The sequence below is a fragment of the Petromyzon marinus genome, chromosome 10 (assembly GCF_048934315.1).
Source record: "Petromyzon marinus isolate PM22_M1 ecotype Great Lakes invasive population chromosome 10, UKy_Petmar_22M1.pri1.0, whole genome shotgun sequence".
Classification (NCBI taxonomy): Eukaryota; Metazoa; Chordata; class Hyperoartia; order Petromyzontiformes; family Petromyzontidae; genus Petromyzon; species Petromyzon marinus.
In genome coordinates, this window is record NC_133676.1 from 5158628 (window position 1) to 5174824 (window position 16197).

Genomic DNA, 16197 nt, shown 5'->3' on the forward strand with positions numbered 1-16197 from the left:
CAACACAAGTGATGATTGTGGACCTTCATGGCACATGGAGTGCAGGGAACACAGATCTGGGCCCTGTGCTGATCTTGGGTCAGAACTGGGCTGTTCCTGGGCTGGCAAATGAAAGCTCTTCAGGAGTTGCACAAAGGAGGCATACGCATTCTTGTCCACTCTGTGTGTGTGGCACACATTCCAACTAAACCCCTCTGGTGGTTAAAGTGGCCCATTACCTTTGTTTAAAAGAAGAAAAAATCATTCAGCACTTAGATTCATGCCTTTGCTCGAGCCTGCGCAAGATCTGTTTGATCTATGCTCTGCCATGAAGATTCGGCACGGGTATATATTGTGTTGCAGGGAAGTTATGAATTCAATGGTAATGGAAAGGCGGCGATGAGATATTGGTCAAACTAGATTCGAAGCTTTCGTGACTGCAGGAATTACTCTTTGGTTCTTTCGGTAAAGTCACGTAGAAAATAAAACCAAATAATAGAATACGATGTTCCGATTGAAACACAAGCAACCATCATCAGGTAAGAATGAATGATAAAACACAGACACGGAAACAACATAGACAAACAGTTTGTCTTGGTGTGTCTCGCTCGGTGTGTCTCTGCATGTGTCTGCCTGTGTTGTTTCCGTGTCTGTGTTTCATCATTCATTCTTACCTGATGATGGTTGCTTGTGTTGCAATCGAAACGTCGTATTCTATTATTATTTGATTTTATTTTCTACGTGACTGCGGAAAGAACCAAGAGAGATATTTGTCCTTAAGACTTCCTCGTCGATTTCCCTGCAAGGAACCCCGCAGATACTCGGCCAGACGATTGGGGCTTCACGGCGGTTTTCTGTGTAGACTCACTCACTGCCCTGCATTTTTCTTCCAAAAAATTTTCATTACATTTTTTTTGCCACCAACCACGGCGTGAATTGCATGCGTACGATTGATCAAGCTTCCTGTAGGCAGGCAATTTTTTGTACAAATTACATATGTTTTGCTGTTATGTTTAAAAATTACAATTATGGCTCTGGCAGCACGTTTAACGAGAATAGAATACTGAATAATACGAACTCAATTGGTGGGTGCACCGAGTGAATGCATTACTGTGATGCATTTAAATACCATTGCTCTGTGAGTGGCAAATCTTTTACCACAAGTCTCGATTACGTCCGCTTGTGAAGCAAACCCTGCGATCACGCGCGTGGGCAAGGGAGTCTGCGTTTTGTTGCTGCGATGCACGGCAAAGTTTGACTGGTCAATAAAACAACGCAGATCAGCCGCGCTTGAAATTAATGTCTGGCTCTGGACACACGGGAGTCACGTGTTGGCAAGCGTCTCCCCGCATGGCGTTGCGTTTTAAATAGGCGCTTTTCCGCGGCCTTAACAGGGATCCCGAGAGCTTAGTGCGAATGCACATTTTTGTTGTTGTTGTTGCTGTTATGGATATAAAATGTCTGGGGACGTTGCGTTGCACTGTTGCGATATTTCGCGTGAATCAATTTTGGCTGAGAGCTTTGCTTTTTTTTCCCCCCAACTGTATTGTCAGCATCATTTCCCACGCAAATATGAACATCGCTGATTTAAAAAAAGAGCCAAAAAAGCACCCCGTAGGGTACTCGATTTGCTGAGACGACCGAGAGGCAATAAACGAACGAGTGAATCAAATCCCCTTTGTCGAGCACATGTTCTGATCCGGCGTATCGCACTGCACGTATTGGCGAGGCGAGTCAGCAAGGGTACGGTGTGCTTCCTCTGCTGTGTCCATTAAACGGCAACGTGCGGGACAAACTGAGCGCGTCTTTGGAACACGCCGCTCTAATTGGGGCGTTTCATTTTGTCCGTGCGTTTCATGGGTGGTGAACTTCGCTTGTCTGGGGCCTGTTGTGGCTGGTTCACGGGAAGTGGCCCGGGGGGTGGGGGGGAAGAAAGAGGAGGGGGTCGACGGCGGCGGCGGCGGCGAGAGTGTCGGAGCGAACGTAATGGGACCAATGAAAATAGATTCCTTCCAGGCAGCCGCTTGCTGGTGTCCCAGGTCACCTCGCTGTGCCAAGGAAAGGGCAACGAGTTCTTGATGGCACCGTGCCATTCGTCCTCCCACGGGCTCGTCGAGCCGATGGGCGCGCGCCAATCATCCCGGCGGCGGCGGTGCCACACCCGTTGTAGGCTGAGCTAAAGGATGTAACATGAGAGGTTAGATTCCCAGCACCAAAGCTCACATCAGTGGCGAGTGATTTCTGAACCGGTCTGGGGCGGGAGGGGGGGAAGCCGTGCATCCCAAAGTGGATTGACAAAGGGCTGTAAATTATTATGAATACGTTCTGATTTTTGTAAATGTACTAAATTGATTATTAAAACAATGGAGGCATTCTAATGATGCAGACAGCCGCATTGAGCAGTTTGCAAATTGCAGTTCGGCCTCCAAGCACTGTATACAACAGCCCTTATTTGACAGTAATTTGAGCGTTCTTCTTCTTCATGATTCCAGTGCATAGGAGTATTGTTTTTTTGCATCGTAAAACGCAGGAATGCACACTCGATTCACCGTTATTGCCCCTGTTTATGTTCATCAATTTATTATCTTTCTTCACGAAATTAATTAGCAGATGCTGTTTCCTGCAGGGATTGTGTGAAGGCAGTCAACCCATCAAAATAAAGATCCCATTTTTATGGGACCTTGTCAAAATAAGCGTCCCGTAAGGTGTTTTACCCCGCCATAATTAAGCTCCGCTGAGAACTTGACATTTATTCCCCCCGGGGGTGAAAAGTTAGATATTGCATTTCTCTTTAACATGTTAAAGCGGCATACAGACGTGATGGCAGTTCGTTAGTTTGTATAAATATGCGTGTGAATATTCGCAAGTGAGCAACAAGCAAGATAGTGGTTTGCCCCATGGCTTCAAATCCGTTCTCAACCCCACAGATGCTCGCAATGTTAAAGACGCCGTAAATCCTGCCAACAGTACATCGACTGTTCTTATTATCACTACTGTATTGTGTTAATATTTTGCAACGGTCACAAAACGACAATATTCTGCATTCCATCGCGTACGTGATGCTTACAGAGGGAAGTAGAACCAGACTAATGGACTTCAATTGAGGGTTTTTTTTTATTTGAGTGTAATTTTGCTTCATCCGATTCTCGCCAAATATCAGATGAAGACGACACGAGAACCGACACACCACATAATTACCGACGCCACCTTTCCATGACCAACCGGTGCAGGGACGACCCTGGATCGCGCTGGGATCCGTGTCCCACACACCGTCACATGATGAGACACGAAGCTGGCACGGACCGAGCACTTAGCACAGTAACTGCCCTCCCCCACTACCCACCCCCTGCTGACCCCGACCTTTCCACACGATGATGAGCCACTTTGTTGAGCTATCATTTGTGGCCAGGTCGCTTCTGAAAAAAAGCTCTGTAGCTCAGCGGGCCTTACCTGGTAAAATAAAAAAAACAATAGTTTAATTTAGTTCCTGCAGCCGATGGAAAACCTCCCACGTGGCTGGATCGAATGTGCCAGTGGAAAAAGCGGTATTGGTCGGATTGCCCTGGAAAACGCAAGCCTGGTTTTCAAACCGAGCCGTCCCACTTCCCAGTGGTCATGGAAATGCGCTGTGAGCATCTAACGCGGAAAGGAGTATGCCAACACTCAAGGAGACATGTACGTTTTAAATGCGCGCGTCGTCCGAAAGACCGCGTGAAAAGCATCATTAACTCGCGAGATGACACGCTCGCGGTTTCCTTGTTGAAGTGTAATTTACCGAGAGAAAAGATGGTGACAACGGCGCTGTCTTGCCAATGCTGACCGATTTACATGTCGCATCACTGCACGGTCACGATAACGCTATCGTCATATAAATATCACGCGCACGAGCACACACACACGCACACAAACAACAATGCTAACTAGAAGTTATGTTTCAGCAGCAGCAGCAGCAGCATCAGCAGCAAGAAGCTGTTAAAAAAGAAACACATTCGAAATTTGCAGCACATTTAACACGACGGAGAGATTTGAGGTGGATTCATCGTCTCAGAAAACTATACCTTTGGAACGGCCGGTCGATCTAAGTTTTTTTTTTTAAATGGAGCGGTGATTGTAGGGTGACGCATAAGCCACGGCACACCAAGCGTCTGTATTGCACGTAACTCTTCTTTGTGTTGGGACGACATTGCCGCGCAACGGCAGCTCCATCTTCACAACTCGAGCTTTGAGTTTGCCCGCAAGGACCGCCGCTGCAAAAACTTCGCCCGCTAAACGTCGCGCGGGCGGGTCAGCGGGGGGCAGGGGGCAACCTCCTTCGCCAGGAGCGCCCGTGCGATGGAACTCGCGCCCTCTCGTCAGATCGCGGGTCCGCACACACGCAGACAGAGACACGGATACCTCGGCAATAATAAAAGATATTTTCGTTCACATTACCACAACGCGTTTAGTTATCCGTGAACCTTCATCGGCAACATCTGGCTCTTAACGCCCCCGCCCCCCCCCCCCCCCCACCAACGGCACTTACAGTGAAGCGATTGAACCTCACGGTGTGGGCGGGGGGGAGGGCAGGCTGGTGGGTTCCGAGAACCCTCAATCCATCAAACAGCGACCCACGCGAGGAAGGAAGGTTCTTTCACGACATCTTTTGCGGTGCATCCCGCGAGTCTCCGGCGCGCGGATCCGCCGATCCCGCGGGGGCCTTCCGGCGCTCCTTCACATGAGCACGCAGCTCTTGGCGCGCTCCTTGCGCGCCACGCGCTGCTGCGGCATGGGAGTCTCGCGCGGCGTCTGGGACGCGGCGGCGACGGCGGCGGCGGCGACGGCGGCGGCGGTGGACGCCTCGAGCCGGGAGCGGCCGCGTTTGAGCAGGTGCCGCGGCAGGCGGCCGAGCGCGGCCAGCGTGGCCATGTGGAAGACGTCGCGCACGCTGTTCTCCGAGAGCTTCGCCGAGCACTCCACGTAGGCCGCCGCGCCGAGCTGGCGCGCCGCCACCGCCCCCTGCGGACGGCACGTGTCGGGGGCGTGAAACGTCGGCAGGCCCCCCACCCCCCGGACGTTTTGGCACGGCGGCCGATCTCCCAGGGGAAAGGCGCTCGGAAAGAATTGGACTTTTGTAATTAACGTGGATACTTTTCAGCGGAGAGCGGGCAAAAAGAATGGACGAGGAATACTGATGGGGGGGGGGGGGGGGTGGCGAATGCAGGGCTTAAGTTTCTCAATTGAATATCCTCGAGCCGACTGGAAGTGGCTAAGTGACGATGAGAAGTCGCGGCCATTGTGAGAGGAAGACTCAATGTGGTGTGCCTGATGGGAATTTATTTGTCTGGGTCGCTGGTAGACTGGCATAGGTGGCTCATAACTATAATCCGAAAGGGCTGGTGGGGGAATCAGTGGTAGGTTACTGGGAGATGTTTATTGGATGTTGTGTGCTGGGTGTGGAAATACTTTTATGGTGGCCAACCTGGATGGACCCTGCTGAAATGCACGCCTGGAAGTGGCGAGTTGTCGTGGGATTTTTATTCGCCTTGGGCACCGTTTGTAAAGAGCCAAGAGGGACAGTTGCTGACATGCTGACAGAGTCCATAATTGCGTTGCTGCGAAGAAGCGCGACTGTGTTATTTCAACGTGTATGGAGGACAAATTGCAAATGTATTGAATTCTGTTTTAATGGGTTTGCTTTTTTTCCTTTGTTTTGGCAAAAATGCTTATCCAAGCAACGGTGCAGAATTCTTGGTTAACTTTGCGAACCCCCTCCCTCCCCATCTCCGATGCAAGCAACTCAATGCTTTGAAACGCGTTCAAAAAGCCTTCCTAGGCTCTGGCAGCTCTCTCTGGGGCACCGGGTCCCACACTCCAGCTCAATAGGCCCATTCATTTGAATGATTCTCATGGTCCCAAAGGCTCCGACAAGGTAAGCCAAGCTGCCAGGGCTGAGTGAAGCAATGACTTGGGGGGGGGGGGGGGGGGGGTGGAGTAGAAACACTAGATGCAGCTCTCAGGGGTGCCTTACAAACAGTAATAAAAATAATAACATAAATAAATCAAATAATAGCAATAATAATTTCAGGCCCTTGTCAATCCATTGTTGGATGAAGGCCATAACTTCAACATACTGGTCAATGTGGAATGGTGAAGAGTGGTGGGAGAGGGTGGACTTGCATAGAACCAGTTTCAGATATCTCTCGCATCTCGTGTTAGCCATGGCTGGGAATCTAACTCGTGTTAGTCATGGCTGGGAATATACTCGTGTTAGTCATGGCTGGGAATCGAACTCGTGTTAGTCATGGCTGGGAATCGAACTCGTGTTAGTCATAGCTGGGAATCCAACTCGTATTAGTCATGGCTGGGAATCTAACTCGTGTTAGCCATGGCTGGGAATCGAACTCGTGTTAGTCATGGCTGGGAATCTAACTCGTGTTAGTCATGGCTGGGAATCTAACTCGTGTTAGTCATGGCTGGGAATCTAACTCGTGTTAGTCATGGCTGGGAATATAACTCGTGTTAGCCATAGCTGGGAATCCAACTCGTGTTAGTCATGGCTGGGAATCTAACTCGTGTTAGTCATGGCTGGGAATCCAACTCGTGTTAGTCATGGCTGGGAATCTAACTCGTGTTAGTCATGACTGGGAATCTAACTCGTGTTAGTCATGGCTGGGAATCTAACTCGTGTTAGTCATAGCTGGGAATTTAACTCGTGTTAGTCATGGCTGGGAATCCAACTCGTGTTAGTCATGGCTGGGAATCTAACTCGTGTTAGCCATAGCTGGGAATATAACTCGTATTAGTCATGGCTGGGAATCCAATTCGTGTTAGTCATGGCTGGGAATCTAACTCGTGTTAGTCATGGCTGGGAATCCAATTCGTGTTAGTCATGGCTGAGAATCTAACTCGTGTTAGTCATGGCTGGGAATATAACTCGTATTAGTCATGGCTGGGAATATAACTCGTGTTAGTCATGGCTGGGAATCTAACTCGTATTATTCATGGCTGGGAATCCAACTCGTGTTAGCCATAGCTGGGAATCTAACTCGTGTTAGTCATGGCTGGGAATCTAACTCGTGTTAGTCATGGCTGGGAATCTAACTCATGTTAGTCAAGGCTGGGAATCTAACTCGTGTTAGTCGTGGCTGGGAATCTAACTCGTATTAGTCATGGCTGGGAATCCAACTCGTGTTAGCCATAGCTGGGAATCTAACTCGTGTTAGTCATGGCTGGGAATCTAACTCGTGTTAGTCATGGCTGGGAATCTAACTCGTGTTAGTCATGGCTGGGAATTTAACTCGTGTTAGTCATGGCTGGGAATCCAACTCGTGTTAGTCATGGCTGGGAATCTAACTCGTGTTAGCCATAGCTGGGAATATAACTCGTATTAGTCATGGCTGGGAATCCAATTCGTGTTAGTCATGGCTGGGAATCCAACTCGTGTTAGCCATAGCTGGGAATCTAACTCGTGTTAGTCATGGCTGGGAATCTAACTCGTGTTAGTCATGGCTGGGAATCTAACTCATGTTAGTCAAGGCTGGGAATCTAACTCGTGTTAGTCGTGGCTGGGAATCTAACTCGTATTAGTCATGGCTGGGAATCCATCTCGTGTTAGCCATAGCTGGGAATCTAACTCGTGTTAGTCATGGCTGGGAATCTAACTCGTGTTAGTCATGGCTGGGAATCTAACTCGTGTTAGTCATAGCTGGGAATTTAACTCGTGTTAGTCATGGCTGGGAATCCAACTCGTGTTAGTCATGGCTGGGAATCTAACTCGTGTTAGCCATAGCTGGGAATATAACTCGTGTTAGTCATGGCTGAGAATCTAACTCGTGTTAGTCATGACTGGGAATATAACTCGTATTAGTCATGGCTGGGAATATAACTCGTGTTAGTCATGGCTGGGAATCTAACTCGTATTATTCATGGCTGGGAATCCAACTCGTGTTAGCCATAGCTGGGAATCTAACTCGTGTTAGTCATGGCTGGGAATCTAACTCGTGTTAGTCATGGCTGGGAATCTAACTCATGTTAGTCAAGGCTGGGAATCTAACTCGTGTTAGTCGTGGCTGGGAATCTAACTCGTATTAGTCATGGCTGGGAATCCAACTCGTGTTAGCCATAGCTGGGAATCTAACTCGTGTTAGTCATGGCTGGGAATCTAACTCGTGTTAGTCATGGCTGGGAATCTAACTCATGTTAGTCATGGCTGGGAATCTAACTCGTAGTAGGCCATGGCTGGGAATCTAACTCGTGTTAGTCATGGCTGGGAATCTAACTCGTGTTAGTCATGGCTGGGAATCTAACTCATGTTAGTCATGGCTGGGAATATAACTCGTGTTAGTCATGGCTGGGAATCTAACTCATGTTAGTCATGGCTGGGAATATAACTCAGGTTTGCCGGGTTTGTAGTGCAGCACGCTAACCACTGCGCGGCCATTCTACCCGGATAAAATAACTCGTGCGCCAATTTTTGCAATACTGAAATTACATAAAAAATGCATTAATTATCATTCACAACAGTGAATTTTTACCGAGAGCTATCTTTGCTTTACGTTTCACAGCAGGAACGCTCAAGTACGTTCAACAGAACCAAGGGCAGGTGGATGATGAGTGGGTTGTGACCGGGAGAATGACCCAATAGCAGAACCACCACCCCCACCCTTCACTAGAAATGGTACAAGCCACAGCTAATTAGAAAGTGCCCAGCTCAATGAGGGCCTTTGTACAGACTGGCAGGTGAAGGTATTGACGACAGAGAAAACGGAGATACCATCTTAACCTTGGTGGCTTTGTTAAAATCCGATAGGTCATTCTAAATCCCTGTGACCTGGTTAAATTCCCCGTCGCGAGGCTGGTTTATTAACTGAAGTTCATTCTCCCCGTGTTGTGCGGTAGATATCCACCTCTTAAACCAAGGCATTCCGCTGCTGTGCAAACAAAGCAAACAGAACATGTTTCAAAGTTGGCATTCACTGCTGTGCAAACAAAGCAAAGCAAACGTGTGTAGTATGGCATGCGTTTGCCTCCCTTGCAAGCAGGGCCAGCCAGAGGTTTCTGGAGGCCCGTGGTGGAATAACTGGTGTGGGCCTCCTTATTCCAGAATGAATCATAATCTCGATGTACCCTCGAGCAATCCGATGAGCTATGAAGGTCTTTTTTCACAGATGTCCCCTCGGGGCGGGTCAGAAAGTTACAACAACAAACAATGCAACAAAAATGAGAGGAGTGCTAAGCATAGGAAAGGTAAACAAACCACAACTAAATACATACGACATTATTATTATTTGACGAGGTAAGTCCCATTGAGCTATTAGTTATTTTTCATCAGAAACCTAGCCGCCAATGCTAGCTCAACGAGGTGGCTTGTCGCGTGGAAATCTATAGCAGCTAAATACTCGAGAAATGCATGTTTTTTTTTTAATTCCACCACCGACAGGCCTGGAGTGTGGGGGCTCACTTTGTGCCAGGCCCAGGGAACGTTGTCTTTATTGCCTCGCCACCGCCACCTCCCCTCCCCTCTCTCTGTGTGGCCCTGCTTGTAAGCTGCATTGGAGATCATTTTAAAAACACACATAGGGGGTCTTATTTCTTTCAGAAAGTAAAATCATTCAGATGGTGATAAGCAATCCATTTGGCAGAAGGACGTGATGAACTGTCCGATGTTGTTCCAACAATAATAACTCCACTAAAGGGAAACAATAAAATATAAAACAACAAAATTCTCACGACCTTTCGACTGCAACACATGGCTGTGGTTTTCACACCTGATGATGATTGCTTGTGTTGCAGTCGAAACGTCGTGAGAATTTTATTGTTTTATATTTTTATTATTTTATTGTTTCCCTTCTACGTGGTGACTTTACCGAAAGAACCAAGAATATGAATCCCTGCTGTCACGAAAGCTTTAAATCAAAATTTAAACTCCACTAAAATTACATCATAATCCTTTCATCGTGCTTGCTCTCCCGACGTACATTTAATTTAATTTCTCAATCGCTCAGGAGACACTTGAGGAATATCGCACACCTCCCTCGTGCTAATGGGAAGATCAAATTGGGGGGGGGAGGGGCTAAGTGGCTCTCTGTTAACGGTGAAATGAGACAGGGCAATGATGGTGATGATGCTTAATGATTTATGACAGTCTCGGAACTTTTGCTCCGCCATCTGCTAGGACTTCTATTTTGATAGGGCACGACGTGTTTGTTGCCTTTGTTTGGCCGAATATCCTTGACATTCCTCTGATGCAGCAGCAGCAGCATGTGCAGTTGTCAGCCGTCGTCCCCCCACTGCCACAGAACCAACTCAAACCCCTTCCAGTTTTGTGATTCCCCCCCCTGCCCCCCCCCAATTCCATATCTCCAACTCCACCTTTCCCCCACGCCCAAGCGACATCCCATCCCCCCCCCTCTGCACCCCCAGTAAATATATCGGCATAACGCAACTTATGCGATTGAATAATCAACGACGAAGAAAGAAAAACTACAAACAAATTGCGTCTGGCCCGATGTGAATATTTTCGGCAACTTAAAAAAACCCAGCATCTGCGACTCTAAATATTTAATGTGAGCCATAATTTGTACATTATGTATACAAGCCGCAGGTGAAATCCCTACCTTGGAAACAGTAATTACGTGTGTATATCGTTTCGTGCACATGCAGGGTATGAAAATAATATATATATATATTTTTAAGAGTATGTATTACACTCTAGAAAAAAAAAATCATTGCAAACCACACACGTGCGATTAACCGCATTCGCCGATGCAAAAGCCCATCAGCGCCGCTTTAATGTCCGTGGCTAAGCGCGGGGGCTAAGGGGGCCGGGGGGGGGGGGGTCCCCTGTCTGTGGGGCAGCTCGTGGTGATAAGCCAGCGCCTGCCACACCCCACACCTCGGTGTCTTTGCTCTCTGCAGGGCGACGCTCGCCGTCGTTCCAGGGGGGGGGGGGGGGTGTAGCGATGTAGATTGCTGGGTAGATAGGGAGCTCGGGTTGTATGTATATTGAACTTCTTTCACACCGTACGTAGCCAACCATGCTCATCGGAGGTGCGGGTTGACAAGGGGGTGGTGGTGGTGGTGGGGGCGAGGTGTAGCGATGTGGGGGAGAGTGGGGGCTCAGGCTGATGGGGGGGAGGGGTTCCAGGCTGATTGGGGGGCTAAGGTTGATGGGGGGAGTCGGGGGCCAGGTGTAGGGATGGGGGGAGAGTGGAGGCTCAGGCTGATGGGGGTGGGGGGGGGGTGAGGTGTAGGGATGTGGGTTGCGGGGGGGGGGGGGAGAGAGAGGGGGCTCGAGCTGACGAGGTGAGGGGGTGGGGGTTGCCGAGGTGCAGGGATGTGGGCTGAGGGATGTCGGGCCGTGGTGCTGGATGGCACGAGGCAGCGTGCTGCCCTCCACCCCTCGCCGCGTGTGCTCACGTCACCTGCTCCTGCGTGACGGGGATGCGGCGCTGCTTGGAGAGCTCGAGTAGCGTGGCCAGGTCGACGCGCAGGTCGGCCTTGCAGCCGATGAGCAGCACCTTGCTGGAGGAGAACTCCTGCGACTCCGCCTGCCACTGCACACCGAGCGCAGCGCGCAACCGCCACACGCCCCCCCCCCCCCGCTAAGTCAGCGCTTATTTGAAAGAGCTCCCAATTTTTGGCGAAGGGCTTAATAACTGAGAGCATGAAATCCGAATGTAGCGTAGGTAACCGATTACTAAGACAGGCTGTGCACAGTGGCACTGCGGTCAGCATGGGCCCTGGTGCAAGCGATTAAATAAACGATCAAAAACGATATTCTTAGCTCTTTCGGTAAAGTCACGTTGAAGGGAAACAATAAAATAATAAAATATATAAAACAATACAAATTCTCACGGCGTTTATATATATTTTATTATTTTATTGTTTCCCTTCAACGTGACTTTACCGAAAGAGCTAAGAATATGAATTACTGCAGTCACGAAAGCTTTAAATCAAGATCAAATACTATTAAACTATTTTTAGTGTACCGGGTGAGTCCCACTGATATATAGAGCTCTTTTTTTCAGAAACGACCTGGTCACAAGCGATAGCCCAGCGAAGTGGCTTGTCACGTGGAAATGTATATCTGCCAAATACTCTAAACGTGTGACGTTGATTATGAACTTGGCGCCCAAATACATAAATAAGTCTTCGCTATCGTCCCTCCTCTGCCTCCTCCCCCCCCCTTTGTAGCCCGGTGCCCGAGCCCCTCAGGCTAATGGGGCCCGGTGCAAATGCCCCGCCCGCACACTCGGACGCTGCGTCACCGACTGCACGGGTGATTGACAGGGGAATGCGTTCCACTCTTCGCACGGATGGCTCACGTTGCCAGTCGCATTGCCACCTCTTCAGGGACAAAAAGGCCAAGACCTGACTATGGCGAGAAGAATATCTCACAATACCACAAGAGAGGAGGACTACCTGTAAATGCATTGTCTCGAGTGGTGCATTATTATTGTTATTACGAGCTACCAAGGAATTTTTTTTTTTTGCAATAACCGCATTGGCAGCGCTGCACTAGCACACAACAACAAAAACTCAACACATGGCGACAATAACACTGCCATAAAAATTAAACTAACACGAGAGGCGAAGTTTTGGACAACGCTGTTCTCCTTGATACGTGTGCTGCAGAAGCAGGGCCATTGCCCTAAACGTCGTGTACTACATACGGACGCTCATTTTATTTTCTAGCCCACAGTGTTATTGTTGGGAGTGCTGAGCATCCGTTAAATCCAGGACACGTGGCATCCCTAGCTGGTGGCAACCCTAGCTGCCAGCAGCCGGAGCAGCCTTGCGGGAACGAGGAAGGACCGACGGCGTCGTGGCAGCGTCTGCTTATTTCGCTTCTACTATTTATGAACTTATTTTATTTATCACACGTGCACCAGAAGGCGCGCTGAGGCGTGGGCGCGTTCTGGGGCAGTGCGGTGCCAGGCAAAGGGGACAAATGGGGGAGGCGGACGCGGAGATTTGGAGCCGCGAGTGACGTCGGGGAGTGGGGGGTGTGGGGGGCGCTCAGGGAACGGAAGGGGGAGCGGCTGGTGGCCCATCAGGGAATGCCGCAACGTCAGTTTGCGAGGCGATGGGCGAAGCGCGGGCGTGACAAGGCGCTGAAGGGACGAGACGTATCGGCCTTCGGGAGACGGAGAAGGGGCACACGAGAGGATGGGCGTAGAGGGGGCTCCATCAGGGTTTTTTTTGGGGGTTAGATTGCGTAAATATATAATTGTGTTGTAAAACCAGCCACCACCCGACCCAGCCAATTGGTAAGGTATGTCACGTAAACGGAACATGACAATTCGTTATACTGGGGAGCAAAGCCACCACATTTACAATCCGAGTACGACGTTTCACCAGTAATTACAACCAGCTTCATCAGGCGGCAGCCAGACTTGTGGCTAGAGAGGGCTTGCCAGCTTCAGGAGACCGAGAAGGGGCACACAAGAGGACGGAATTAGAGGGGAATTAGAGGGGGCTGCCACCAGTGCGGGGCAGGAGGAGGGAGATGAAGCATACGGTGGGTGGATCGAGATATGAGGACAGCGGGGCTGTGACGAGGGAAGAGGCACAGAATAGGAGCGCGTGGAGAGAGAAAAAATATTCGAGCGGTCGAACTACCTCCGTGCAACAAGGGAACTTCCAGCGGAGAAGCAGGAGGAGGACGAGGAGGGCACTGTGACCGTGACTTGCACTGCGGTGAATTACTCTGGTTTAAACTCGTGGCAGTGTGAACGTAGAATGAGAATAAAGTAATAAATTAATAAAATAACACGATTAAATTCTCACGACGTTTTGGCCACAACACAAGTGGCCTTCTTCAGGTGAAAGGAACAGACCTGTCGGGACGACAGAGCTTCAATGTCAGGTGAAAGGAACAGACCTGTCGGGATGACAGGTCTGTTCCTTTCACCTGAAGGCCACTTGTGTTGTGGCCGAAACGTCGTGAGAATTTTATTGTGTTATTTTATTTTATTAATGTATTATTTTATTCTCATTCTACGTGACTTTACCGAAAGAACCAAAGAAGAAGTGTGAACGTGTTTAGTTTAACACTTCAATTGGCGGCATTATCAAGCAACTACAACACATTTACACGATCGCCATCATTCTCTGTCTTACCTCTACTCAGGGACAAATAATGCTTCCTTTCTGTAGGCCTTTTTAGAATATAAACTCAGGACATTTCTTCAATAAACATATTTCGTGAATAGAACAAAGAGCTTCAGGAAGTCTGTCAAGCGTCAGTTACAGCTGTAACAAAAATAAACAAACATCCAAGCCATAAGCCAGATGTTTCATACGTCTAGATAGTGCCTTCGAATAAAATGACACTGTGCGGGCGTTGGCGGTTCTACCACCGTGCAGCTGTCCGATGCGCGATGTCCGACGTTTCGCTGCACAACCTGTGAGCTTTGGACAGCAGCAACCAGGCACAAACACACGGGAGAGCTATTGCAACGAGATGCCTTCTAAATGGCGTCCCCCCCCCCCTCCGCGGCAGTCGGGGCGGCGAAAGAGATGGCAGCGCGTTGAGTGTGATCGGTTTGCACCTCATTAGAGTTCGAGAAGGCCTGGCGTCGGCAGACGTCAGCGTGAACGCTTCGCCGCTCGCGTCTAACGTGGTGGAAGGCGGACAATTGAGCGCCTATGCCGTGGACGCGAGCTCGCACCAGCAGGGAGTACGCGACTGCGGGCAAGAACAACCGAGGTACAAAACAAATAAAAAACCTCTCGAGGCAAGACGTCGACTGCACGGGCTCCTTGCGAGAGGCGTGAGGCGCGCGAGAGCCAACGAACGACGTTTGCGTCGGCCGCGGAGCAAAACCGCCTGCGATGCGCCACGGGTCTCGGAAAGCTCAGCGAGTTTGAGCCTCGGACAGGGCATGGATGCGTGACCACCGTGGCGCTTTGACAAACGCGAACGACCGAGCGCGCAGACGCATGGTCAAATAACCGGCATGTTACAGGGCTGCCATCATCCAGCAGTGGATTGACAACGGGGCTGTACAGGTGCGCGGATGCTACAAATACTGTACGCAGGAATTCCGATTGCTCTCAATGCGCGCGTCCAGTGTTACGGTCGAGCAAGCATTATGCAAAGCGTCGTCAGGACGCCTGAATGAAGGCGGAGGTGGTGAACAGGATATTCAGAGTCGCTCACCGACAGATGTGCCCTCAAGAGGCCCTTGTCCTCCCAAGGGTGCGGGGCGCAGCGTCACCGGAATGGAGAGCGATTGTCTGCAGACCGTGGGTGACCCAATCAATCGAACCTCCACAACCACCGGCGACATTTCTCGAGATTAGTTTTTGAATGCCGCCGTTACAGCAGCAGCTGTTCGTCGCAGCCCGATGTGCCTTTTTTTACGATAAAAGTATTGCGGGCGGACAGACGAACAGAGTCTGGATAAGCGGCTCTGCTTTTGCAGCTCTTCCCATGTGTTGTTCGGGTCGCGCCTTGTGATGCTCCGCACTGCATTCGACGTTTCGCTTCACGCGCTGGGAGCTTCTTCGTGAACTAAAATTAAAAGTCAACTATTTTTTATTTTTTCCAGGTATGGCCCGCTGAGCTATGTAGCTCTTTTTCAGAAGCGACCTAGCCACAAATGATAGCTCAACGAAGTTTGCTTAACGCGTGCAAATCTATTGCAGGCCACATACTCGAAACGCATGCGTCTAAATGTGGAGGGGAAACACTGGAAGACCCAGAGAAAAGTCCACACGACCACGGAGAGAGAGACACGCAAGCTCAAAGTATACAGCAGGCGTCAGGGTTGGGATCGAACCCATGCACTCCTGCATACCAGGCAAGGTGGTTAACATCCCGCCACCGTGGCACCCTAAAATCAGAACGACCTGAAAACGCGTCGTGGAGGCTACAACAGCTCAACCGCAATAACCTGCATAGCCGTGGCTCAGACAAATAAAAATACGAAACAACATTTCATGCCAAATGACGTGGCAAGCGAGGTTCGCCCTCTTTCAAAAAACGAATGCACGATGGGCGCATTTTTCGGTGGACACTTCACGGATAAGGGGCGCAACAGGTCAGCAGATGTCTATCGGCCTGTGCGAGCGAGCGAGCGCGAGAGCAGCGGTTGAGGGAGATCGCTGTTTAGGAGCCGGGCAGATTCAGGGGGCAAATGAACTGCAGTTTATTTGTAGGGCAGCGGTAACAACGATAAACACCGTGGAAGTCACTACGCCGCCGCCGCCGCCACAGCGTTGTAAATGAGC

General features: G+C 49.8%; 1 protein-coding gene across 1 annotated transcript in view; it reads right to left on the bottom strand.

Annotated features, from left to right (window-relative positions):
• Positions 1–3074: 3074 nt before the first annotated feature.
• Positions 3075–16197, bottom strand: part of LOC116941054 (rho-related GTP-binding protein RhoN-like) — a 30826-nt gene continuing 17703 nt past the window's right edge. Inside the window, exons 4-5 of the mRNA XM_032951648.2 lie at positions 11382–11513; positions 3075–4974 (exon numbers count right to left, since the gene is read on the bottom strand). Of these exons, the coding sequence (XP_032807539.2) occupies positions 4690–4974; positions 11382–11513 (417 nt within the window). The 3' untranslated portion in view covers positions 3075–4689. The remainder of the gene's footprint in view (positions 4975–11381; positions 11514–16197) is intronic.